Source organism: Haliotis cracherodii, unplaced genomic scaffold (genome assembly GCF_022045235.1).
Source record: "Haliotis cracherodii isolate W230 unplaced genomic scaffold, xgHalCrac1.p SCAF_2, whole genome shotgun sequence".
Lineage (NCBI taxonomy): Eukaryota > Metazoa > Mollusca > Gastropoda > Lepetellida > Haliotidae > Haliotis > Haliotis cracherodii.
Window position 1 is genome coordinate 24,480,366 of NW_027266275.1, and position 27,982 is coordinate 24,508,347.

Genomic DNA, 27,982 nt, shown 5'->3' on the forward strand with positions numbered 1-27,982 from the left:
TCATGTTAAACTGCGGCATGGTATCTCAGTGAGCTAGCACTATAAATCGGCATCAGTCCAGACTAGTACAAGCAGCCACAGACACACACGTGCATGCACGTTGCTATATAAGTGCAATAATCTTGGACGCGACATTAAACCCCATTTCACCTCACCTCACCTCACAGGGATGAGAATGGATATTTTCCTTTTCAGCTGAAACATCTTTGCAATGGAGCGTGGTCCATAATCTTGGGGTTTTATGGGGGAAGCCATCAGATTTTAACAAATTTGTGGTCACTAAAATTCATGGATATTCGCAGAAGATTCTCATCCCTGTAAAGGTCTGTATACATACATTTCTCCTGTAACCCGTTGGTTACTGAACCTCAAACACATTAAAACACCATGTACATAACAACACAAGATAATCTGTTTAGAAAAATACTTTATTGGTAGTAGTATTTACAGATAGGTTCCCCCAACACCTTCAGAAGGATCGGTCACTTTAACCTACCAATCTCAGGCCATCAAACATACTGGTAGTTGAAGAACATCCAACTATAGGTCAACATGACCTGGCAAGGTCAAGCTGACCCAGTCAGTGAGGTTTGACCATGAAGGCAGAACACTCTTTGAGGGTTTAAACACAATATTTGCAGTACTTCCGAACCCTAAAACTTGATTTTCACAATGAACTAAAGGAACCAGAAACAGGACAACCATGACGTGTATATTTAACCTGTGCAATGTTTAGTAATAATAGACAGCTATTGTCTGTATCCAACCTCCTGAATGCCTCAGTAACAGCACAAATCTTTGTTGTAATGACTTTTGATTGGAACATTTAATCATTTTGAGAACTTAAGTTGTGTGTTCCATCAAAATAATTTGGGTAATTCTAGGGAGACATCATCACACTTAACCTGCTCATGCACTGTCTGGTCAAGCCATGCCGGGCTTCTGGCATTTTTGGCATTTAAAATATAATTCTAAATGTATGAAGAGACAAAACATGAATCTATGCATATAATGCAACACAGGCAGGTGTCTGTTCCAACATGAAACAGGTGTGATGCTACACTGGACAATTTGAAGTTCTGCTCAGTAATATTGCTTTCTTCAGGTAAGTGACCATTAAAAGGTTAATCAAATCAGTTTCAACAATGGACATTAATTATAACACAATTGGTAACAACAGGAAACAAACTGTCTGAATGACAATATCAACAACAAAGGATTAATAGACTTTCATTAGGTCAACAAGCCACCACCAATACACAAACACAAGATCATGTCAGAACATGGGAGGCAGGCAGAACTTTCAGAAAATGAAATCCATTATATACAGTCAACTCCAGATATAACCATTCGACTGAAAACTCTGGGCGTTATAGTTATTATTCACCCGTGAGGTTTTGTTCAAAGTTCAGCTGTTATTCCCCACATCAGAGTTTGTCCTGTCCAGAATGGACTGTAGAGAACTCTCCAGGGCTTGTTCCACACAGCAACTGTAGCTCTAAAACTGTCCTAAAGGATGGGTCCCAATTCCACAAAGCTATCTTAGTGCGACTAGTATAGAAGCCTTTGTATAAATAGGGGAGTTACAATCATCATAGTGGTAAGTTACCATTGTGGAGCTGGCAATATAATGTTTGAGTGGATGGGTTCGAAGGAATTCAGAGAACACATTTTTTTCAGACCATCCAGCATTACAGGAAATGATTTTTATGTGTAATATGTAAGGACATTTTCCAGGATTTTCAATTCTCCCTCACCAGACTGTACAATGATTGGCCCCGAAGTCTTTGAGAATATCACTTATGACACTTCTAGTGCTACTATCACCTTCACGAACAGATATAAAGTTCTGGCCAACTGAAGAACATTTGATTACATCAAAATATTCACTTGTTCTTTCAAAATGCGTGTTGTGACGCCTAATCTTATATCTAAGAGCCTGACAGACGCTGCTGTAGCTCTAGGATCATGGGTCTACTTCAAGGCGTTCATATACAAGACACAGTTGAAAATCCAAAGGATGAGCAGTGGGAGACTCCTTGCAACTCGTCCCATACAGCGGTTTCAGTAAGTAAGGCAACACATGTTCCTCATATCAGTGTCTGATTTTGTCATTCATTGGTGTAAGGGGTGAAATAAAGCATACATAACCCTAGTTTGTATTATCCTTTCCAAGGTGGAGATAGCACAGATACAGGGGAGGAGGGACATAATGATTTGTGGGAGCTAAATAACAAACAAATCATACAAAAATTGTGAACTATGACAAACAACTGTCCCAGCAAGATCCAAGCAGACTAAAACAAGGCTGGACACACTCACAACTGTCCCAGCGAGATCCAAGCAGACTAAATCAAGGCTGGACACACTCACAACCGTCCCAGCAAGATCCTAGCAGACTAAAACAAGGCTGGACACACTCACAACTGTCCCAGCAAGATCCTAGCAGACTAAAACAAGGCTGGACACACTCACAACTGCCCCAGCAAGATCCTAGCAGACTAAATCAAGGCTGGACACACTCACAACTGTCCCAGCAAGATCCTAGCAGACTAAAACAAGACTGGACACACTCACAACTGTCCCAGCAAGATCCAAGCAGACTAAGACAACGATGGAGAGAAACACAACTGTTCCAGCAAGATCAAGGCTGGACACAAACACTAGCATACGCTACCACTACTGTGAGCAAGAAGGGGTGTAATACTGTAGAGAAATAGACAGGCTAGGACAGGGGGCAACACAAGGCCCACATGGGTGTTGGTGGTGCTCTTAAGAGAAAGGAAATGGCTGTTGGTGATGCTCTTAAGAGTAAGGAAATGGCTGTTGGTGGTGCTCCGAAGAGAAAGAAAATGGCTGTTGGTGATGCTCTTAAGAGTAAGGAAATGGCTGTTGGTGATGCTCTTAAGAGTAAGGAAATGGCTGTTGGTGATGCTCTGAAGAGTAAGGAAATGGCTGTTGGTGGTGCTCTGAAGAGTAAGGAAATGGCTGTTGGTGGTGCTCTGAAGAGTAAGGAAATGGCTGTTGGTGGTGCTCTGAAGAGTAAGGAAATGGCTGTTGGTGGTGCTCTGAAGAGTAAGGAAATGGCTGTTGGTGGTGCTCTGAAGAGTAAGGAAATGGCTGTTGGTGGTGCTCTGAAGAGTAAGGAAATGGCAGTTGGTGGTGCTCTGAAGAGTAAGGAGATGGGTGTTGGTGATGCTCTTAAGAATAAGGAAATGGGTTTTTCAGATTAAAAACGATGTTTTATTGGTCTGTTTTCAGTCATACAGGAGACAGGTATTGCTAACTTAGTAAGGAGATGGGTGTTGGTGGTGCTCTTAAGAGAAAGGAAATGGCTGTTGGTGGTGCTCTTATGAGTAAGGAAATGGCTGTTGGTGATGCTCATAATAGTAAAGAGATAGGTAATATTGATGCTCTGTGAGTAAGGAGATGGGTAATGGTGGTGCAGTCAAAAGATCAGTGTTGTGGTGCTCTAGAGTAAGGAGATGTGTATTGGTGGTGCAGTGAAAAGATCAGTGTGGTGGTGCTCTAGAGTAAGGAGATGGGTAATGGTGACGCAGTTAAAAGATCAGTGTTGTGGTGCTCTAGAGTAAGGAGATGGGTAATGGTGGTGCAGTGAAAAGATCAGTGTTGTGGTGCTCTAGAGTAAGGAGATGTGTATTGGTGATGCAGTTAAAAGATCAGTGTTGTGGTGCTCTAAAGTAAGGAGATGGGTAATGGTGGTGCAGTGAAAAGATCAGTGTTGTGGTGCTCTAGAGTAAGGAGATGGGTATTGGTGGTGCAGTGAAAAGATCAGTGTTGTGGTGCTCTAGAGTAAGGAGATGGGTAATGGTGGTGCAGTGAAAAGATAAGTGTTGTGGTGCTCTAGAGTAAGGAGATGGTAATAGTGGTGCTCTATGGGTAGAAGTAACACCATAAATATAAATAAATTTCATTAGGTCTTGGTATATCTGATAGCAACATACACAATTATTTGATATTTGACAAATACCCATACACCAATTTATGATATGGTCTAAAGTTAGCACCATCATAATGTTCTTTCCCCATTTTTTTAAATAACTGCACTTTCACTGATTCAGTAACGCAAATCTCTTTCAATCACCAGTGAATAGAAAAACATCGATAGGAATGACTAAATGACATCATAACGTGAATATCTGCCTCTTCTACTGGAATTAGTGTCTTTCACCTGTAGTGTAGCTGGTGTCCGGACAACAGGGTGTCATGTACATTCTACTGGAATTAGTGTCTTTCACCTGTAGTGTAGCTGGTGTCCGGACAACAGGGTGTCAAGTACATTCTACTGGAATTAGTGTCTTTCACCCGTAGTGTAGCTGGTGTTCGGACACCAGGGTGTCATGTACATTCTACTGGAATTAGTGTCTTTCACCCGTAGTGTAGCTGGTGTCCGGACACCAGGGTGTCATGTACATTCTACTGGACTTATTGTCTTTCACCCGTAGTGTAGCTGGTGTTCGGACAACAGGGTGTCATGTACATTCTACTGGAATTAGTGTCTTTCACCCGTAGTGTAGCTGGTGTTCAGACACCAGGGTGTCACGTACATTCTACTGGAATTAGTGTCTTTCACCTGTAGTGTAGCTGGTGTTCGGACACCCAGGTACATTCTACTGGAATAAGTGTCTTTCACCTGTAGTGTAGCTGGTGTTCGGACACCAGGGTGTCATGTACATTCTACTGGAATTAGTGTCTTTCACCTGTAGTGTAGCTGGTGTTCGAACACCAGGGTGTCATGTACATTCTACTGGAATTAGTGTCTTTCACCTGTGGTGTAGCTGGTGTCCGGACACCAGGGTGTCATGTACAGTTCTACAAGAAGAACAGTGTCTGTAGCTGGTTACAGTAATAGGATTAGCTGGACCCTGGTGTATCATGACGCATCTATACACAGACCAAAAATAATGTTAGCATTAGCTGAAACTGATTCCATCCAATCACCATCTTCATCAGAAGGACACAAACCAACAATTCAACACTGCATCTACAGTAACGGAGATGTATACAACTCAAGCTCTCAGTTATAAAAAAACCCTCAACCTTGACTGTTAGATATATAGCAACAAAACAATAGAACCTCATAAACGATATGGACACCCAGTTTCATGAAGATCCTAAAATGTGATTGACAAACTATGACAAAATACACCCTTAACTGTTAAAATATTGACACTGAATTGACAGCAGCCATATTTAAGTTTCTAAAGTTATGACAATATGCTGATGAACGTATTAATAATTCATCTTATCTTACAGACTATTGCCATCTCATCTCATCTCATCAGGCAAACTGAAATAATTGACCCAAACGCTCTTGCCATGTTTTTAGGATCTGAACTTGTGACCTTGACCTTGGATTAAATCCATACAACCACAGGTCATGTCTCTTTACCAGGTAAGTAGAGTCTTATGATTAAGTATCAAATATTAGCACACAAATTTTCCTAAGAATTCACAAGATCTGACCTTTACCTTTGCACACACAAGGCAAGGTGAACAAGATCTGACCTTTACCTTTGCACACACAAGGCAAGGTGAACAAGATCTGACCTTTACCTTTGCACACACAAGACAAGGTTAACAAGATCTGACCTTTACCTTTGCACACACAAGACAAGGTTAACAAGATCTGACCTTTACCTTTGCACACACAAGGCAAGGTGAACAAGATCTGACCTTTACCTTTGCACACACAAGGCAAGGCGAACAAGATCTGACCTTTACCTTTGCACACACAAGGCAAGGTGAACAAGATCTGCAGCAGAAGCGGCGAGCACATGGGCAAGGTGAACAAGATCTGACCTTTACCTTTGCACACACAAGGCAAGGTGAACAAGATCTGACCTTTACCTTTGCACACACAAGGCAAGGTGAACAAGCAGAAGCGGCGAGCACATGGGCAACGAAGTGTAGGCTGAGAGGCACAAGCAACATAATTCACTCAGCTTAATAACTCATGTCAAATGTGCCGGTACCTATAAAAGTGTCCCTTTAATTCAGTTACAAATCTGACGAAAACAACCACTATTACAGCATGCAGTGATAGGATTAGTCCAACAGCATATCAGTAACTAGTTGATAAAATATCAGGAGAACCTTCAAAACATATACTTCTAAAAACTACTGTTCATAAGGAAAGCATATTCCATGTCAGCAGCAAATTAAACAGCATTAAAAATGGCACAACTCATTGAATAAACAAGATAAGGAGTAAATCATAAAAGTAACATGCTGCGTGCTGGCAACCCATTAACCACCCTTCAGTCATTCCATCCTGAACAGTCAGGGTCTCGAATAGGGATGTCACAATAAACCAGTACATCAATATTATTCTTAGAAGATGCGCTATGCTATACACACCTACCTGTATCGATTCATATTTCAATCTTGTATCGATTCATATTTGAATCCTGTTTCGGTCACAAATGGCATATTTATGTCTGTAATGGCAAAATGTGTCGTACTTACATTAATAATAAACATGATCAATTTATGCTCCATCTACAATGTACACAGTTTTAAGACATAAATTCTGTTCAAGTCTTTGTCTTACTGGTGCTGACAGTCCAGTTTTTACCCGGCTAAAGTGTGGGTATTGATTGAAATAAGAACATATCTTTTTTCAAATATCAGTCGACATATTCAGGAAGTTTCTAACCTTTTAAATAATCTTTATGCCTTACGAAATATATAAATTCAAGCAAAATTGCTACGAATTAAGTACTGCGATACATATCGTATAAAGAAAAAGTCTAACTGTGACATCCCTAATTTATAATTTACATCGTGATCAGCTACAGTTCTATTATCCCTAACACCATGATATGACAACTTTTGTATTCAAGATACTCAACAAGATCCACTAATAGCCAGGAATTAACATGACTAAGATAGAAACTGATACGTCTGTGTTAGATGCATGTTGCATGGGAGATAACTCTTACATGAACCTGTTTTCTTACATACAGAAGGCAATGGGTTTGTACATTATTTGGCAAGAAGACGTATTATTTGACACGTTTACTGCACATGTCTGTGCTCTGCAGTTGATCTCCATATTCCACTTCTTCAGACAAAAACCTATGTTCAGATCTACACATCAAAAATACATTCTGATTTGGGAAAAAGAAAAAGTTCAACAAGAATATTAGGGCAGATTTTGCATATCACAGGGAAACAGGTTTGTATTTCTCTCACTGTTACGCCATTAGTCCAATTTCAAATGCTTTACGACGAAGAGCACTTGTTCCAGTCAGACCTTGACCTTCAAGGTAGTGTTTCTGACAGGTCAAGGGAACGCTTGCATGGGTCATGGCCATCTTGAAACAAGTTTCCGTGAAGAAGTGGCGGGTATCAGTGTCAAGGATTTGATCGAGGTATCGTCTAAGGGGCAGGACGTGACTGAGGGGGGCGTCCCATAGCGTGAGGAAATCTTCCACGATATGGTGGATCAACTTGGGTCGAGGAAGTATATCTCGTTTCAATCGATACTTCATCTGTTCCTCTGTAATAAAAATACATCACAAATCAGATAATTATCTTCTAGGGCTGGACGATACACCAACAGTGCGATACGATACGTATCATGATATCTTGTTCACAATCTGATACATATCACAATACTTGTAACTGCTCATATCTGTGGTGTGTAAGCCATCTTTTTCATAGTCAAGATAGTCAAATACTGACACTGACGATTTACAGCTGGCAGTATCAAGTAAGACGCAACGCATGAAAATATTTACTTTTTCACTACTAATTTTCACTACTAATTAGTGGTTGGCGTAACAGCCATTTAAGCAAACGTTTAAGGTATGAATTGATATTTTGAATTTTGTGTGAGACTAAGATTGATACTGGTATCGGGAAGTAAAATATCGCAATCACCAATGCATCGGTGTATCGTCCCATGCCTATGATCTTTGTTCATAGAATCGTATCATAAGCATCAATCGGTCACTTTCTCCATGTTTCTCCAGTTTGCAAGCTAAACTCGTAGTGACAGTGAGTGAGCATATCAGATCTAATAATCGGATCTGCCTGATCTCATATCGCCATGTCTTACTTCTTCACCTCGAAAACAACCAAAAGTACTTCTGAATGTAAACAAAGAGGGTTGTGCCTTGCCTTGTTTGTGGTTATTTTAAACACCCTGTCGTTTCTGATCACCATAGCATCTACGTGCAAATGGGAGTTCCATCGAAACAATGACTGTTTCAAAATTTCTGAATCGATGGTATTAAAGAAATAAAGCTGACTTGTTCTAGAAAGCTGATATCTGATTGGCTGAAGAACCCAAGAGTCCTTCATTTATATTGGAGTGAGCAACGAATGTTTGTACAGCGAATTGGGGTGTCTTAGCCGACTGGGCCACATGTGACCCCATTTAGACTGGAAGGTCAATTTTCCCTGAGGCGAACGCTTATGGATCTCACAGAGAGGTATTGTATCGGAGTAAAAGATTTGAGTTGAATGAAGTTGAGTGAGTGAGTGAATGTCTTTTACTGCTGCAGTAATATTCCAGCTTTATTACAGTGCAGGTGGCCCAGTCGTCTAAGGCGCTGCTATTCGCTGTGCAGAGTTGCGTACCTTTGGACATGCCAGAAACCTAAGATTATGGGTTCGAATCCCAGTTCGCCCACATTATGTTTCTAGGTTTGTCAGCACCATACCCGTGCTCGTGGATTTCACGGAAGTGGTTAACGTCTGACCCCTGCATCACTTCGGGCTTTCCTCCCACATTAAGCTGACACGCCGCAATATAACTGTAATACTATTAAAAGCGGTGTCAAACCCAACTCAGTCACTGACTGTATATATCAAGTATAGGAAGTTGGAGTGAGGTACGTGAGACTCACCTGTGGGTAGCTGGTCGTAATAGTACAACACAGGGTGGAGGAAGTTGGAGTGATGTGCTTCGGAAGGCTCACCAGTCGCTCGGTCCACACGGAATATGTCGTTTCCTGGTCCCGAAAAGTTGGCCCCATATTGCATGACAAGGGCAATAACTCTGGTAGCAGGGTGTCCAGTGACGGATGGAAACTGATGGAGCAAGTTGATGGGGAATTCCTCAAAGTATTCAAACATGGAGCCATCTCTGAAAAGCAGATGAGGTGAATTAGTATTTCAAGTTGACACAAACACTGATGGACATGTATGATATGAACTATCCTGCGGATCAGGCTAAATGGAACTCTCTTTTTGTCGATGACATAGTGAAGAAAACAAGCCATATGGTGCTCAAGATCACCTGACTTGTGAAGAAATAAGGCAGACATGTTTAAAATCTGACAGAAATTGAGTGAGCCCTTTTTAGATACACCATAGCTGGAATCTTTGATACAAACGTCACCTCGACAGACCTTGTACTTTCAGAGATGTTGGTTAAGGATGCAAAAAATGGACTACAGACATGTTATGACATAGGTGTGTTTGCCTTCAGTCAGGTGAGCTAAAAATTGGATCATAGGAGCCTCTGTCTGTTTCTTGTTTAACACTGTGCTCAGCTAAATTTCAGCTATTTGACCGAGGTCTGTAAATAAGAGTCTGGACCAGACAATCCTGTGATCATCATGAGCATCCATCCATGCAATTGGGATATGATGACATGCATCAACCAAGTCAGCGAGCCTGACCACTCGATCCCGTTAGACGCCTTTTACGGCATGCATGGGGTGCTGAAGACCTATTCCTTCCCCGGATCTTCACAGGTCGCTTCCTTCAGTAGATATGAACATATTCTTACAACAAGCATAATCGCCTTCTATGGATCACAGCAGATGAGAGGGTAGTATATATAACCACTGAAAGATGAAATAACCCAAGCATTGATCTTACTCATTGAGGAGTATAACATCTCCTAGCACACTGAACATCTGGTAGATGCCTGACGCCTCATTCATCCTCTTCAGCAGGTAGCTCATCAGGTCTGTGATGGGGAGCTTCTTAGACGGCCATTGCACTCCCTCATACCGCCACTCCAGCAGCGTGTGAAGAGCACGTGCTGTGATCATGTAAAGCACAATTTATCAACTCACGTACAGGCAGAGTTGCCAGTAATAAGCACACGATGTATAGTTTCTAGTGGCTGGTAGAGGAGGTGAAATGGGGTTTAACGTCACGTTCAAGATTACTGCACTTATATAGCAACATGCATTTACATGGTTGTGATTGCTTGTCAAACATCAGTTTTATAGACATAGCAAACTGAGATACGTGTTTAATCCCCTTTATAGTCATAGCAAACTGAGATACGTGTTTAATCCGCTTAATCCGCCTGGCTGGGTATCAACAAGTGTAGTATGACTCTATATTATCACGGTATCGCGGTCGACAGTTCACTGATGCAAAACCAAGCACAATATTTCATTGCATGATCGAAAATAGGACTTGTTGTGTTCTGTCACGGCTACTCGTAAGTATACATGTTAACTTTTTTATGATATTTTCTGGAATGTTTTTGAAGTGGAATTACCCCTACCTCCACTTGAAATTGGTAACTACCGCCATTTTCAGCCTAAATCAGAGTCACTGCCATGGAAACTAAAAAAATAGGGGTTTTTTAAATCCCAAACAATCAAAAGGCACCAGTTCACCACTAGACCTATCTATGTGCGAAGTTTGATGAAGAAATATAAGTACGGTTTTCAAGATCTGCTCCGGAAACGAGGACTACCGCCATTTTCAGTCTAAATCAAAGTTGTTGCCATGGAAACTCTATTTTTAAAAAAAAAATTAAATCCCAAACTATCAAAAGGCACCAGATTATGCATAATCCAAAACATTAAGTGATGTAAACCACATAATTGACACATATCATACACAAAATGTGATACTGTGATAATATAGAGTTACCCGCCCTTGGGTGGCTAATGACAGGTACTTTATTTACCAAACTTGGTAAAGAAAATCAGTATTGATCAATCTTACTTGATGTGTCATAAAAGTTGAATAAAGAACAAGAAACATTTTGAGTATGACATAGTTAATGTGTAAGTAAGCATTCGCCATTACGATCCATTATAAATTAACTACCGCAATTATATAGCGTACCATGCTAGTGACATAATGTTGACAAACATTGTTAGGCTATCAAATGTTGAGGCCAGTGCTATAACAGTATTAGTATTTTCATCAGTTTCACCAGAAAGGACATGAAAAGCTTCTGAAGCCCCATCAGTAACGTCCCTATGTTGACCAGCAGCAGACTGTCTCCGGTTGTCCATTTACCTGTGTATCGGAAGCCATGGATGAAGCCTCCCGCAGACTTCCTGTGGTCCAGAGAGTGGGTGTTCGTGCCAGCAAAAAACATGCCTGGCACTTCCACTGACTCATAGTTGTGTTTGATCAAGGGGTATTTCTTGGACCTTCCTTTCCCTCGACTTACTCTGGAAGAGCTGTGAAGACAAAGGGTAACATCAGACACACATTCTACCACATGAACATGAACATCACCACATCCAACTCGGCTCCACCTTCCACAAATTGTATCTCCACTGAAAAAACTGTATCTGCACTGAAAAATCTATCTCCACTGAAAAAACTGTATCTCCATTGAAAAAACTGTATCTGCACTGAAAAAACTATATCTACACGGAAAAAACTGTATCTCCACTGAAAAAACTGTATCTACACTGAAAAAACTATATCTACACTGAAAAAACTGTATCTCCACTGAAAAAACTGTATCTGCACTGAAAAAACTGTATCTACACAGAAAAAACTATATCTACACTGAAAAAACTGTATCTCCATTGAAAAAACTATATCTCCACTGAAAAAACTGTATCTGCACTGAAAAAACTGTATCTGCACTGAAAAAACTGTATCTCTACTGAAAAAACTATATCTCCACTGAAAAAACTATATCTCCACTGAAAAAACTGTATCTCCACTGAAAAAACTATATCTCCACTGAAAAAACTATATCACCACTGAAAAAACTATATCTGCACTGAAAAAACTGTTTCCTACACATCTGTGGATGAGAAACCCATTTGACATAACTGGTATCAAACATATGCGTGAGATCGAATTCTAGACCCGTGATTGGCTACTCCAGGGTGATGACCGGAGGTCAGATGATGATGGACTACTTTCCTGATTGTAAGTCATTCATAAGTTGCTTGTGTTTCAGTCGAATGTTCACCAACAGGACCGTGGAATTAATAATGAAAATAAACAAACTCTTTCTCGCTTTCGCTTGTTAGATATGCTTTGTAACGAGTTGTAAGATCAATGGTATCTGACAGACACTCGTGTAGTAATCTCTCTATATCTACTGATAAAAGCTTATATCTAGTGATAAAAATATATCTCTACTGATAAAACTGAATCTTTACTGATAAAAAAATCTCTCATAAAATTGTATCTAAAATGAAAAAATTGAAGATCAACTGATAAAACAGTATCCATACTGATAAAACTGTTTGTCTTGTGATAAAAATGGATCTCTACTGATAGATGTCTCCACATGGCAGTCCCCACATTCAGGAGCAATCACATTTAAAGGGAGATAACTCTGACAATGTTACAGCAATTCAGTCCACAGCTAGGCCGTCGTGACTCGCGTCTCCGGTGCATCATTTCATGAGTGATGTGGTATATTGGTAAATGTCAGAGTATGAAATGTGGCCTAATTCCACTGGCTGCAGTAATCTCACATCTTGACAAGATGTAAACGAGCTTCAGAAAGATGGACTGAAGCTAATTTGACTTCAAGGTGTTCATCAGGAAGAGAATCAGGAATGTGAACCTTCAGTATTTCTACCATGGTAGATACCTAATATCTCTCAGCAAACCTCATGACATAGCCCAGTGCCATTTTCTCTTTAAAGTCACCTACTGTGGAATAGTGTAAAAGAAGTCACTAAAATATCAGTGTGAGGGGAAAAGGGTTTAACGTCGTGTCCAAGATTATTGCACTTATACAGCGACGTACATGCACGGGTGTGGCTGCTGGTACTAGTCTGGACTAATACCGATTTTAAAGTGCTAGCCCACCTAGATACCATGCCGCAGTTTAACATGAATACCCCACTCAGAACAGTATACTGACTCCGAGCCAACCAGTCCTTGTTTTAGGACTGCCAAGCACAGACAGTGTAACAAGTACCATCTCTTAACGCCTTTTGGTAAAATATTAAGGATATATGTTACTTCTCAGAGAGTATATGCGAAATCTTGGAGTTATTTCAATAGCATCCTAAAATGAAGATTAATTGAATAGTGAAACCTTATCAGAATGGATACCTATAAGTTGAATGTTTTCATACATACACATGATACTAGTTATTTACCCAAAATAATTCAGGACTTGTCAGGCCGTCAAGTTTCATTCTATTAATTTTTTTCAACATGACAACTATCTATGGAGCAGTTTAAAAAGCATGATGTCACATAAAAAAAACCTCAATTTCTAAAACTTTGTGATATACCACCCACCCCCCTAAAAAAAAGAAAACAAGAAATCTTAATTTTGAAAATGTTCAATTCCTGTGTTTAGTGGCCTCCTTCATCACACCTTTTTCAACTTAAGTTTATTTACTAGGTGTTGAATATCATCCAAAGGGTTTTTATAGATCAAATCAATCTATATTCAATATTCATTCCCTATTACTCCCTGCACTGACTATGAGTGCCGGCAACAGCAAAACTCTACCTCAAGGAAAGACAGGATGTATTTGATGATACCTCCTTACAGCATATGAATAACAAAGAGTCAGTAGATGACAAATCTCCTCCTGGCCCCCAAAATAGCACAAGCAAAAGGCATCACTTCAGCCAATGGTTAATAAAGGTATCACGTTTGGATAAAAAACAAAATTCACCATATTCAAGTTATACTATGGAAAAGAAATACAGACGAACAGACAGACTAGAGAAAAGGAAAGAAAATAGGATCGGTGAAATAGGACCTGAGGTTTTGTTTAGTTACTTTCTAAACCATTGAGAAATCAGGTGAGATGGAAAATTTGCAGGGCCATTAACACCCCAACTTCTAAACTTAAGGAACTAAGATTTTTATCCGACGTCTAACTTTGGAACGGGTCCCTTAGTACCTCAAAACAACACTATATTGCCATTGATAATAAACTAATTCTGTAATAAAAGTTGTCATACTAACATTGCCTCCTTGCCTGCAAAGCTCTAATCCATGGCTGATACAAGAACATGATCCATGGCTGATACAAGAACATGATCCATGGCTGATACAAGAACATGATCCATGGCTGATACAAGAACATGATCCATGTCTGATACAAGAACATGATCCATGTCTGATACAAGAACATGATCCATGGCTGATACAAGAACATGATCCATGGCTGATACAAGAACATGATCCATGTCTGATACAAGAACAAGATTCATGGCTGATACAAGAACATGATCCATGGCTGATACAAGAACATGATCCATGGCTGTTATAAGAACATGATACACGGCTGATACAAGAACAAGATCCATGGCTGATACAAGAACATGATCCATGGCTGATACAAGAACAGGATCCATGGCTGATACAAGAACATGATCCATGTCTGATACAAGAACATGATCCATGGCTGGCTGATACAAGAACATGATCCATGGCTGGCTGATACAAGAACATGATCCATGGCTGGCTGATACAAGAACAAGATCCATGGCTGGCTGATACAAGAACATGATCCATGGCTGATACAAGAACATGATCCATGGCTGATACAAGAACATGATCCATGGCTGATACAAGAACATGATCCAGATAAATTCTAACTTTTGGAATCCTACAACACATAAAGACTTAACGGATGGACTCGATTTCACACTAGTGACAGTAGTTGTGATGAGTGAAATACTTACTTTGTAAATATAGAATCATCAAAATCAAATCCCAGACAGCGAATAATCTTGTCATATGGTTCCCTCATGGCGAAGTTATCAAGATAAGACAACTCCACCTCCTGTTCCTCTTCTGTATTGAGCGCCACAACATATTTATCGTCCTTCGTCTTGACAAACTTCACCTCACTGAGAGATGCCTCAAGAACTCCGTCCAGTGACTTGAGTTGGTAGGTGTCCAGCAGGCCATTGTTCACAGCTCTGAAAAGACAGCAGGTCATTGACAGTTACACATCCATGGCCATGATTTTGAACAGTTGCATATTTATAGCATTATGTCAGCAAATACCAGAAACAGAATTCAACAAAAACATCTGATAGCATGTCAATCTGAATTATATTTGGCTATCAATTTCACTGACTTTTACAAAATAATATGAGTGAGTGAGTGAGTGAGTGAGTGAGTGAGTGAGTGAGTGAGTGAGTGAACGGGTGAGTGTAGTTTAATGCAGACTGTCATAATTGACTACAAGATTGAGAATTTGAAACAATGTCAAAACAGTTTAAACACCACAGTTGTATTGTGGTATTTGGCCTGAACACCGTTTCGCAAAGGGGTTGTAGCACAACTACCACACACATATGTTAAAGCGTCTTTTGCTTTTTGTGCTTGAAGGAATCAATACTGCAGCTCTGTGATTGAAGAATAAAAATAGTTAAGTCTGAACCAAACAAACCAGTGATCAATATCATGAGCAACAATCAAGTCATCAAGCCCGACCACCCGATCCATTAGTAGTAGGTTGGTGAGGACCAGTGCTGACCGTGAATATCCTCTGGGTTCTAAGTACAGGACGGAGTAATGACAGTCTTGCCGCTATTATCAATTTGCGAAAACGCCCCTTGATTCCAAAAACATAGCAGCTTGTTTCTCACCTGAGGTCTCCCACATAGTGTGTTGCCCACGACAACCGGACACGTGATCTCCCTACCATATGTATAAGGTTTGTGGAACCATAGATGGCGTCCCCTGTTTCAAATGCTGCATTGCCTCGACCTGAGAAAGATAATTACACGGACACTTGTATTGACAGGTAACCATTACAACTCACTGAGTATCAGTTGGGCGGATGAGATGCTAATATCAAAATTTATCAACATTTAAATACCATCCATGGTATTCATTATCTCGAACAATGTTTTCTGTAAATGTCAGATAGTGATAGGATACAAGGACACCTCCTACAAAACCTGAAACTCGACTGGCCCTTGGGATGCCTTTAACTTTGACTAGCTAGTGCCAATTGGAATTCCAGCAACATATATCTACACACAGGGCAAAGACACTCACACAGCAGGGATTTATGGGAGACTGCTAACTAAGTCTCTTGGCACATAAATTGGGAAAGAAATTGGGATATTGATCAAAATTGGATTTTTAAAACCATATTTTCATATATTCTGAGGAATTGTGAAACTTCTAACTTGTTTGATAGGCATTACTTAGAAGTTGACGGATGACAAGATAGACACAATTTTTATGGATAACAACTTCTTTAATACTGTAAAAAGGCGACGTTTCGGTATAGATCCTTGCTTGACAACGGTATAAGGATCTATACCGAAACGTCGCCTTTTTACAGTATTAAAGAAGTTGTTATCCATAAAAATTGTGTCTATCTTGTGAAACTTCTAATTTAAATTGGGAATATTTGGTGTCCTTTGTTGCAGACTTGGGGCTGAATATCAGCAACTAGGTAGGCCTAGAAAAATCCCTTTGAGCTATGAATTTGTTTGTGTTTGTCGTGTGACGCGACATTCAGCAATCTTCGAGCTCTATTATGGTGGTCTGTAAATAATGGAGTCCGGACCAGACAATCCAGTGATTGACAACATGAGCATCATTCTATGCAACTCAGACACAGTGACTTGCATCAACTACAGGCATATAGACTAATTAAAAGCCAGAATACGATGTTGCTACATATTGTGTGTGTTTCTGTGAAGTTATTATTGTTGACATATTTATTTACAAGAGAATTGACTTCAATATGTTTTTGTATTTATGGAGTTAACATATAAAACCTGTGTGCACACTTTGTGTAAATCAGCCACGTGGACTTCATCAGTCTGCACACTTGTTTGTATGTTTAACCTCCAATGCAAAAACATTCAGGGCAATTCTTATATAAAATCTAGGTTAACTAAGTTCATGAACCTCTGTTTGCTAGTTAGTAAGTGGTACTACTGTATTCGATGTAATAAGCGCCAAGGGTGCTCTCAAAATTAGAAATAGGGGGCTCTTATTAGAATATAATTTTAGTGAGAAAAAAAACAGAATTGAAAAATCATAAATTTCGTGGTTTACGATGACAGCCGAAATCATACAAAAGAAAAGTATGTGTGTATTATTGTCCAGAATTAAGGGTGACATATATCACACGAGTGCATATTATTCACGAATAAATAAGTCTTGTGTACATTGATCAATCGGAAGGGGTCCTAATTGGGAGTGTTTACTGGTTAATATGTTAGCAAATATTGCCCTGGGCGCTTATTAGTGCGGGGCGCTTATTACGTCAAATACAGTATTCGTTTATTTGAAAACCATTTAAGGTTTCTTGATTTCTGGTTAACAGGTGATTACATACTCATAACTTTAGCTCTTCACCCCTCCCAGAGGCTGGAGTGAGTGAGTGAGTATGGTTTTACGCCGCTTTTAGCAATATTCCAGCAATATCACGGCGGGGGACACCAGAAATTGGCTTCACACATTGTACCCATGTCGGGAATTGAACCCGGGTCTTCGGCGTGACGATCGAACGCTTTAACCACTTGGCTACCCGACCGGCCCCCCAGTGGCTGGAATTGGCCAAGTGTTATCAGGTACAGGTACCTATGTGCAGCATATATTGCTGATATGGTTGCAGTAAATTTGTCTCCTCACCAAGTATAAGCACTGTCTGTCCTTCGAAGTCATCAGTATTGATGGACACATCTTCATAGCCAACAGCATATTCAATCCCGGGGACTTTGGGGATGTTGGGCTTCCACAGGCCAGTGGCAACTATCACAGATCTGTAACAGAACACGGATTCATGTATATTAAGTAAGATCTGTATTTGATAATGTGTTCCAAACGAGCGTTGGAACTAGGGGCTTTGTGAGATATATATCATTTGCAGGGTCATTGTTGTAGAACCATGCTACACATACTATAAGGGTAACACTATTTTTCAGGGCATTATCATTTGCCGAATCCCGAGGTCTTCCATTAACTGCCCGACGAAGGAGGGCGGTTGAAAAGACCGAGGGCTTCTGCAAATGATAATGCCCTGAAAAATAGCGTTACCCCCATTATAGCTAAAATGGATGGAATTTGCTGTAAGATAAAAAGAAACAATATCGGTTAGGAAACATTTACTGCAATCAACACGAATGTCATTGACCCACTTTTACAAATATGGAAACGTCAGAGAACAAAGCAGATGATGTCACTATTGAACGTGACGTCACCTATCCCTACCCTATGACGTCACGTAACAACGGGCGTGATAATGGCCCGTCGTCAGGCAATATGAGGGTATTATCAAGTTACAGTGGCCCGCTCATTTCTGATAACATGCGGACGGTTTAATGATAATTCTATCCATTTCAGCTATAATGTTGAATCAGGACTTCAGGTAATAGCAGATAAACACAGTTTAGGGCAACTTGGTTTACTTGAATGACTTCATGATGTTACAAGTAGAAGAAGTGCAAGCACGGGTAGATATTCCTACGCATAGACTAATAACATAACTGGTTACGTAATTCTGATGCACTAACATTGATGTGCTATGAGCGATAAATGAGTATTACAACAGTCATCAACAAAATCACAGTCTAAAACAGATTTAAAACTGGATGAGAAAGGTGAGATAGATTAAAGTTAACAGTACTTGTTACCCATTAGCACCCGTAAAGATCGATCGATAAATCCCTTCAGTGTATTTTAACATTACAAACAATCAGAGACGTTGTGTCACAGAGTAATGGATATTTTAACACTTTGTGAATTGAAAGCATGGCTCTCATTGGTCAGAATAGTCTCTTGTTGTCACTGTTGCATTAGCATAATTTGTGCTGGTGCAAATCAGAATTTTTGGCGGGAACAAGCAAGACTGTCATTTGAGGCTCAAAATCGTAACTATATTTCTTAGCATCGTGGTTACAGGGGGTTGTTATTAGGGGAGGCCAGTGATCACAACATTATAAAATCTGTGACAAAATAACAATTCATCATAAAAAAATAACACATTCCAACCTGCATTGATAATTGTTCTTGTTTTGATCATCGAGAGAGAAGTACTGTCCGTCCGGCATGGCAGCGTCCTTTACGGTATGTATAGCCATAATCTCCGTATTGTGCTGGACGTTGATACCCAGCTTCCTCTCGTAGTCTCTCAGGTAATGGAGCAGCACGTCAGCGTGGGGAAACATTTCCTAGGGGAGACAACTCATTGGCTTATTCAAAACACCAAAAAGACTTGCACAAATTTGGCTAAAATAAGGACATACATAAACCATTGTTAACCCTTGAACATATTTGGCTAACACACAGACACAAATAAACCATCGATAACCCTTGAACATATTTGGCTAACACACAGACACAAATAAACCATCGATAACCCTTGAACATATTTGGCTAACACACAGACACAAATAAACCATCGATAACCCTTGAACATATTTGGCTAACACAGACACAAATAAACCATCGATAACCCTTGAACATATTTGGCTAACACACAGACACACATAAACCATTGATAACCCTTGAACATATTTGGCTAACATAAAAACATAAATAACAAAAAAAAACACCGTCTTCACTACCCCTCGCCATTAGTGAATGAAAACTATAAAACTATCAAAAAGAGATTCTTCTATAGGTACAAATAACATGGATCGAAGGCCGTAACTCAATTAATTGACGGGACCAATTATCGAACTCTGTCTTGACAAGTAACTCTGTCTTGACGAGTAACTCTTAGAAAAGCATGCAACCTTTCATTCTTGTAGCTTCAGTAGTTTCTGAAAATACCCCATTGCAAACACTATGCACTAAGTTGAAAAACATGGGGCAAGGGCCATAACTCTGTTAAAAATTAATTGACAGGACCAATTTTTGAACTCAATATTGACAAGTATCTTTTAGATAAGCATGCAAACTTTCATTCATTTAATATCAGTAGTTGCTGAGAAAACTTTTCCCCATTTCACTCTGTATGCACTAAGTTGACAAGCATGGAGGAAGAGCCATAACTCTGTAAAATATGAATGTGCAACACCAATAGTAACATCAGTGTGCAAAATTTCATTCCTCTAACTTGAATAGTTTTTGCGAAAATTTGTCCCCATTAAGAAGAGGATGGAGGGAAGGATGGATGGAAGGATGAACTCCGTTCCAATATCTCCCGCCCCAGTTCGTTCATTCTATAAACCATCATTAACCCTTGAATATACTTGAAAAACACAAAGACATAAATAAACCATTTTTAACCCTTGAACAACAAACAGGACTACAATGACACCACAACTGGACTACAACGAGGACTAAACAGGACTACAAAGGGACGACAATAGGACTACAACAGCACCCCACTGCTGGCTTACCTTGGAGTAATGTTTCAGCAGCAGACTTTCATCATGACTCAGCAGGGAGTTCCAGTCATGCCGCATGTTGAATTCTTTGTTTGTCTGGCCAGTGTAGCGCTTGTTTATACTGATCAATTTTCTGTGGCGAGGATATACTGTAAAAAAGTTTCCTGAAAGAAAACAAATGAGAGTGTTATGTGTCAAATGAGAGAAACACTGGGGGAGGTTTGATACCACATAGTGACTCTCATTATAAAATGAGGAATACAGCTATATTGATGCAATAAAACCAATCACGGTATCAACATCCAATTAAAATCCAAATGAATTCGCCTCGCAGGAACTACTTTTAAGAAGCTCTAAACATCAATGTGATGATGCTTTGCCCAACATTCTCAAAAAGTTCTAGACCTAGACTAGGTTCCTGTCTCCCCAAATGAGTCGACAAAACACAGCATTCGTTGGTCCTCATTAATACATGAAAACAAACGGCTGACTATGTGAAGTTTGGATATTAGAAATGCTCTTGCCGAATTTACCTTAAGCAGACCAGCAGTTTCTGGTGAATAACTTAACAGTGTGTCCAAAAAGATCTTGCATTGGTAATACACATGTTACCCATGGGCACCCATAACTGGATAAGGTGCACATTTTGTAACAATTTCTTTGGCTACCACCGTCTGTTGACTTAAAGCTCTAAATTTTTGTTCAGCTCTGTATACTTACATGAATAAAATAAATGTGACTTAACCTAAAATATAAATATAAAATAAACTCAAAATTTCAAGAATGAGATGATATGATAAAGAGATTTTGTTCATCATGTGTTTCTGTATTGTAAATATCCTACTGTTGAGCGTAAACACAGACCATTAATTCCTGTTACATTTGTATTTACAATTCTAATTCACACCAGGTTAACAATCTCTATTTACTCTCCATGTTGCCATCATCTTACATTGAGAAATATTCAGAAGCATTAGCCGTTTCATTTTGATCATTTGGTGTGCACACATTGGACCTAAAATTTTAAAGTATTATCGGATCATAAGTTTTCGGACATAACACGTTTTCGAACAGACATGTTATTGCAATTCTTCGTGCTTTAACGAGAAGTGTGGCGTCACACAGACAATGTTAAATACTCAGATGATGGCTTGTTATTAAGTGAATGGGGTGTTTTACAGTTGTTCATGTGATTAGCGGGAAAACTACAAATGTTTCTTAAGCGTCTGAAAACCCATAACACGGAGATAAGTGGTTGAAAATACAATACATGTAAGTCACCTGCTAGATTAGTACTGCTGTTAATGAAGGAAAAGTGAACAAGACGGTCACGCCATCATTGAAGTACAATTGTGAAAAAATACCGAAAGATAATTGATTTTTTTTTCTGGTGAGAATAAAGATTTTATACATATTATTCACCATTACTTACGACCAGCAGTGATAAGATTTTGTTGTTTTGTTTCGTCCTAAATTTGTTTTGGTCAAAAGTCAATTTTCTTCTTCTTCTAATTATTTTAGTAGGTCTGTCTCTTAAACTGTTTGATTGACATTTCGTCTCATAAACCAACTAAAAAAATATATGGCCTTATATAAAAACAATAAAAACACCAGTGTTTACATGTAGAATAGAATTACATATTAAGGTAGTATTAACTATGAAACTTACCAGAAACATTTGATTTTTCAAAAATAACGTAATCTCTGCCCTTTTGTTCCATGAAGTAGCCAAGCTGTAGTCCACCGGGCCCGCCGCCAATGATGCAGTAGTCATGCCGATGTGAGGACGATGAGGATGAGGAGGCATGTGCGGAGGTGAGGAAGAGCAGGCAGCCAATCAGCAGCAAGGAATGGAAGACACGGGTCGGGGCACTTACGGTGAGGTCAGGACCAATCATTGCGTCACCTGGTTTTTATCTGCAACAACATAAAACACATGTTAGTGGTCATCATGTTACAATGTTTGAGGACAGAAACTGATTCTGAAACATTGTTTCAATGAAGTACAGATGGAAACACATTTTGCTGGCATAATTACATCAATATCAGACCCTTTAACATCCGGGTTAGAATAGGTCTTCAGCAACCCATGCTTGCCGTAAAAGGTGACTATGCTTGTCGTAAGAGGCAACTAACAGGATCGGGTGGTCAGGCTCGCTGACTTGGTTGATGCATGTAATCGTATCCCAGCTGCTTGGATCGATGCTCATGATGTCAATCACTGGATTGTCTGGTCTAGACTCCATTATTTACAGACCGCTGTCATATGGCAGCGTTAAACAAAAAACCAAAAACAAACAGACAAACAAACAACCACCAATATCAATGACAATGATAACAAATTGCACTGGCTTTGTTCAAACCATCATTCAAACAGATTTGATATGTGTGCCTAATAACACAAAGATTAATCATTGCTAGTCTTGCTTCAACAACATCAGGTAAATCAAACTGGTGTACTCCATGAAAACAGTGGGCGACTTCTCCCAACATTCTTGTCAGCAGCTCTACTGTAAATAGTCGCTGTATTAAACAAAATGATGTAGATGTGAAGGGCTGACCAAAAGCCATGCAACCTACCTAAACAACAGAGGGTTACCTTTCTTATTCAGAAAAAAAATTCAAGCATGGTGTGTTTGTAATGTTAAAGTTAGCTTAAACATAGGCAATAATCATTCCACCTTCCGTACCAATTTCACTGTTTATTCAACATGCATCTCAACCCACAGATAACTGTGTTAAACATGCATTTGCCGTATTCCTAAAGACGCATGAGCTCATAATTTAAATCGAAGTTACCCACACAATCCCATCTTCGTTTATCCATTCTATTATGACAAATACTCTGGACTCATATCTCATAGCTTCATTTTGAGTCCAACATAACTGAAACAACACAACACAAAGCTGTCCAATCAAATTACACCCAAAAGCGTAATAAAATCTGTGCAAGGTTACTGATTGGATGGACGGGGATATAACTTCCCAAATGAAGCTGTGGTAGCGAATGGTCCAGGGTATTGGTCATGATGTGATGGAGATGTAATACTTTGTAATATGTTGTATATATATGTGCTTATAATGAACTACGGTTATTATGAACAAAACTTAGTGGTCCCTTTCAGTGTGTTATAACTGTAGTATACTGTAATGCAAACAGGATATTTTTAAAATTTGGAAGCATGGATTGTTGTAATCATTGGTATTACTTATTATTATTTTTTCACAGCTTCTCTATAAAATTATCAACATTCTCATTATTGTTGTTCATCACGTAGACAAATGGCTAGTATGCAAAAAAGGTATGTGATAAACTTGGTATCACGATGTAATAAATATGCAAATGAGGTCACCATGTAGGGAGTACTTTGATTCAATGTCTGTTTGCTCAGAGTAAACTACTGACTAACGCTCTCCATAAGTTTAGATTGGGGTGTTCCGATGTGTGGATGGAGACAAACATAGCTGCAGATTAAAGGGCACTATATGAGACATGGGACAGTTCCCTCAAACACGATATTTATACACGGTTTCCAAAGTTACTTTCTCGAACGATGTCTTTAACATGTCTTAGTATGTCTTAAATATCAATTATTTTAAGAATGACATTAAACGATAAAGAGATCATTACCTTTATGTATCAAAAATTGTAATTATCAACTACATGTATAATGAAATAAAAAATATGTATTCTTAAAAAATATTGTTTACGATAAGGAAACACTCTCAGCTAATAATCTACACCCATGAATTATTATTTACGAATTAGCATCTGGAAATGCTGATATAAAAGAAAATTCCACCATAGATTTTGGTGATGACAAACCATCATGGCATCATTTACCTATTTCTGTAAATTGTTGAGAAGTGCAAATAAACCAAGAAACAGAATGAAACACATGCAGTTGTCATGGTTAATTTAAGTCTTGACATCCAGCATTCCAACAGACCAGGATTTGTTGAACTAATAGCCAAACTGACAGAAAATACACTTCCCAACCCAAATAGATTGATGCTGACAAACAGATTGCTGCCAACAGCATACCGGTAGGCGCAATATAAGTGGGTTCGACACAATGCTAAATGACTTTATTATAGTATTACACATCACCTTTGCTAAAGCTGTGCTAAAACCATTTGTAGCTTCCAATAATCACCAGCAGTTGTGTTGATACTTTCCCACTCATTCTCTTAAATATCTAGACAGTTTCCAGGACAATAGCAGCACTGTTCCGATAGAGATATCAAAGTACAAGCTAAAGAGATGGACGTCCCTGATGAAGGAACATGGCTTGTTGTGCCACACTGGGTCAGCGGCTGTCATTCAATACACTTCCTCAGTTAAGAGCCTTGCTCCAAGGCTGTACTGAAAGAAAAATCTATGGATGTGTAGTAATTCTATCCTCCAAATAGGCAAGTCTAGATATGTGGACAGTCTAAGGACTCCAGTCTCTTATAGGGACAACTTGTTCTTATTATTTTCATAATCTAGAACTTATGATTAAAGTAAAAGTTATTGCCTTAGTAAGTCTAGCCAGCCAACAGTGTTTTGCCAAACAAGTCGTCACATTAATGTAATATGATTTTTCACAGCGAACTCAGATCCATTTGAATATCACTTCCACCAACATACTGAAAACATACAGTCATAACATTGTGTCAAAGTTGATTTACTTCAAGTTATCCGAAAATGATGAATAAAAAAGGAATACACAGGGACCATGCTTTTACCAGACCAGCGTAGGTTCGGCACTGAGCAATAGCTTGACACAATGGTGTACTGTACATAATCGTATCTGCATTGCTTAACTTGGTTAACTCTTGATCAAAACAGAAGCATAATGTACTATTTTCCTTAAAACTGCTCCATTAAACAATGTCACTGCACATTATTCAATCATCTGACGGATACCGTCATGGTAAGCGTGACAAATGAGGATATATGGTAATCTTGGATAACGACTATTTGGAGCCTAGCGGTAACCAAAATGCCAAGTATACAAGTTCCAGAAGGAGTGAGTGAGTGAGTGAGTGAGTGAGAGAGAATATTCCTGATAACAAAAATGATCTCTGAGAATAATTCCCAGGTTCTTTGGGGTATTGAGCCAGCATATGGCCTCCATTAAACAATGTCACTGCACATTATTCAATCATCTGACACGTACCGTCATGGTGAGCGTGACAAATGAGGATATGTGGTAATGTTATAACGACTGTTTGGAGCCTAGCAGTAACAAAAATGCCAGTTCTTTTATTAACCAAGTATACAAGTTCCAAAAGGAGTGTGAGTGAGTGAGTGAGTGAGTGAGTGAGTGAGTGGGTGGGTGGGTGGGTGAGTGAGTGAGTGAGTGTGTGAGAATTCATAAAAAAAATGAACTCTGAGAATAAATCCACGGTTCTTAGGGGTATTGAGCCAGCATGTGGCCTCCCAAGACAAGTAAGTTCAACCAAGAGTTGGAGATTTATGTTTATTCTTTCATCTCTATTTGATATGATAAATCGTTCCTCTCCTAGTGGATTAGCAATATTTCAGGCAAATCATGTGCTGCCTGGAACTATTTGGTCTTTATGATTGGCCTTGTAATAAACCTATGTATATTAATACTTGTATAAGAATTGATTTGCCAAGAGTCAAATATGAGCCCATGAAGAACAGTAATAATTCTGTGTAAAGAAATCTCCACAGCAGTATTCAATATTCAAATATTAAAATTTTCTTTCAAATCATTTTACTCTGCTTCAACTGATGCAATAACCAATATTGAAATACTGAGTTAATCTATCTGAAGAGAGAATTACAATCTCATCTTACTAACACAGTTCAGAATCTACAAATTAGAGTAAATGTCAACTCAGGAAACATTTTTGCAATCATTCGTTGACCGTTGACAACAAAGACAACCAATTTAAATGCAAGACTTAGGACTGAAATGGGATCGGAAAATTATAAGCAGCTTGCCACATGAGCTTCCAAAACTTTTTCTGTAAATATTTAAATTGTTTCCTTTCTACAATTGTAGTCAGAAATAAAATTTATTGATGAAATAATTTTACAATTTAAGTCACTGTGAAAAAGATTTATGAGTGCTAAGATCAGTAAAAATAGTTCCATGACACTGTAGCTCACCTGATAACAAATATATAACTGTTCAAAATGTCTGCACATGTTAAAGTCAATATGTTAAATGTGATTCACTTAGAAAATTTCATTTATTTGACAGATTGACTAAAATTATAAATAAGTTCAAAAGGGCTTAAAAACATCACAACAGACTAATATTGCTTGGATTAGAAACCAAAAAAGTAAACCCAGACTTTCATTTTCTAATCCTATCATTTGCAGTCACTGGGTGATGAAATTAAACATCATAATGTTTGGAATTCTTTATCATTATAAGATAAATGGACAGATCATTCACTCAATTTGTAAAATGACTGAAATATTTAATCGCTTGTTTAAAATTGTTAAAAGTTTTCAAAAATCTCAGTCAGTTTACACACTGACTGATTACACACTAACAGTAACATATACACATGTACGAGTGGTTATCTGGCGGAGATTTCTGAACAGTAGTCGAAATACGTTCTTAGTGAACATAAAGCCATAATCCCAGCTCAACGTTTACCCCATGACTAAAAGTGAAACATTTATCCTACCTACCATTATACAGAGCTCCAGATAAGCTGCGTATCTGCGTGAAATACGCATCAGAAATGCAGAAATACACAGTAAAATATAATCCAAGCGTATCAAATACGCAACGAACATTACAGATACCTACAAAAATAAAACTTGTGCGTATCATCAAAATATTGTGAAGTAACCCTGCGTATTCGATTAGCAAATCAGCAACTTATTTTGAAATTATAAAGGGGCATTCCGTCAACCTTGCCAAACTCCACGATGACAGTTACATCATGATCATTTGCCATCACACTTTCTTGTGGAAGTATCGTGGTATTTTTGAGTCCTATAAAGCTCTCGAACCCACACGACACCAGTTTGCAGGGACTAGATGAATAGTGTTTTTAAATATTTAACTTAAATACCCACATGTGTAAAAACTAGTGGGTAACAGAAATTTGAATACGCAGGTAGAATTACTGATACCCAATGATTTTAAAATGCATGGGTAAAATACCCACAATACCAAAAGCTTATCTGGAGCTCTGATTATATCAACAACTCAAACAGCAAATGTTTATACATTTTGAACATGGCTGCCAAGGCATCCATATTGAAAACATTATCAAAATATTTTGACAAATTTCACTTTCATGCCCAGTTTCATCTTCGCTACTGGTTTCTGAGGCAATGTTTCTTGATGTCTTTGGTGCTAACGAAGACCCTGACATTGACACACTTGAACAATACCCAGGTGAGCTGTAACTCATGCTCCTGACGATGTGTAGGCCAGAATAGATGTAGAAATAATGCATGCACATTGGAACCCAATGTCATTACAGTGTGAATGTAAAGCCATAA

The 27,982-nt window shown here is 38.9% G+C and overlaps 2 protein-coding genes across 8 annotated transcripts in view; one reads left to right on the plus strand and one right to left on the minus strand.

The window, feature by feature from the left end:
- Window positions 1-1,841: 1,841 nt before the first annotated feature.
- LOC139467867 (FAD-dependent oxidoreductase domain-containing protein 2-like) overlaps window positions 1,842-27,982 on the minus strand; it is a 138,163-nt gene continuing 112,022 nt past the window's right edge. For all 7 annotated transcript variants that reach the window (XM_071249379.1, XM_071249382.1, XM_071249378.1 and 4 more), the window contains exons 2-11: window positions 22,166-22,413; window positions 20,509-20,660; window positions 19,154-19,332; window positions 17,795-17,925; window positions 15,784-15,904; window positions 14,869-15,108; window positions 11,251-11,417; window positions 9,859-10,024; window positions 8,880-9,118; window positions 1,842-7,525 (exon numbers count right to left, since the gene is read on the minus strand). In XM_071249379.1, coding sequence (XP_071105480.1) covers window positions 7,221-7,525; window positions 8,880-9,118; window positions 9,859-10,024; window positions 11,251-11,417; window positions 14,869-15,108; window positions 15,784-15,904; window positions 17,795-17,925; window positions 19,154-19,332; window positions 20,509-20,660; window positions 22,166-22,394 — 1,929 coding nt within the window. In that variant the 5' untranslated portion in view covers window positions 22,395-22,413 and the 3' untranslated portion in view covers window positions 1,842-7,220. The remainder of the gene's footprint in view (window positions 7,526-8,879; window positions 9,119-9,858; window positions 10,025-11,250; window positions 11,418-14,868; window positions 15,109-15,783; window positions 15,905-17,794; window positions 17,926-19,153; window positions 19,333-20,508; window positions 20,661-22,165; window positions 22,414-27,982) is intronic.
- LOC139467527 (EZH inhibitory protein-like) lies at window positions 2,754-3,233 on the plus strand. The gene has a single exon (XM_071249061.1). It carries the CDS (start codon window positions 2,754-2,756, stop codon window positions 3,231-3,233), a length of 480 nt encoding a protein of 159 aa, XP_071105162.1.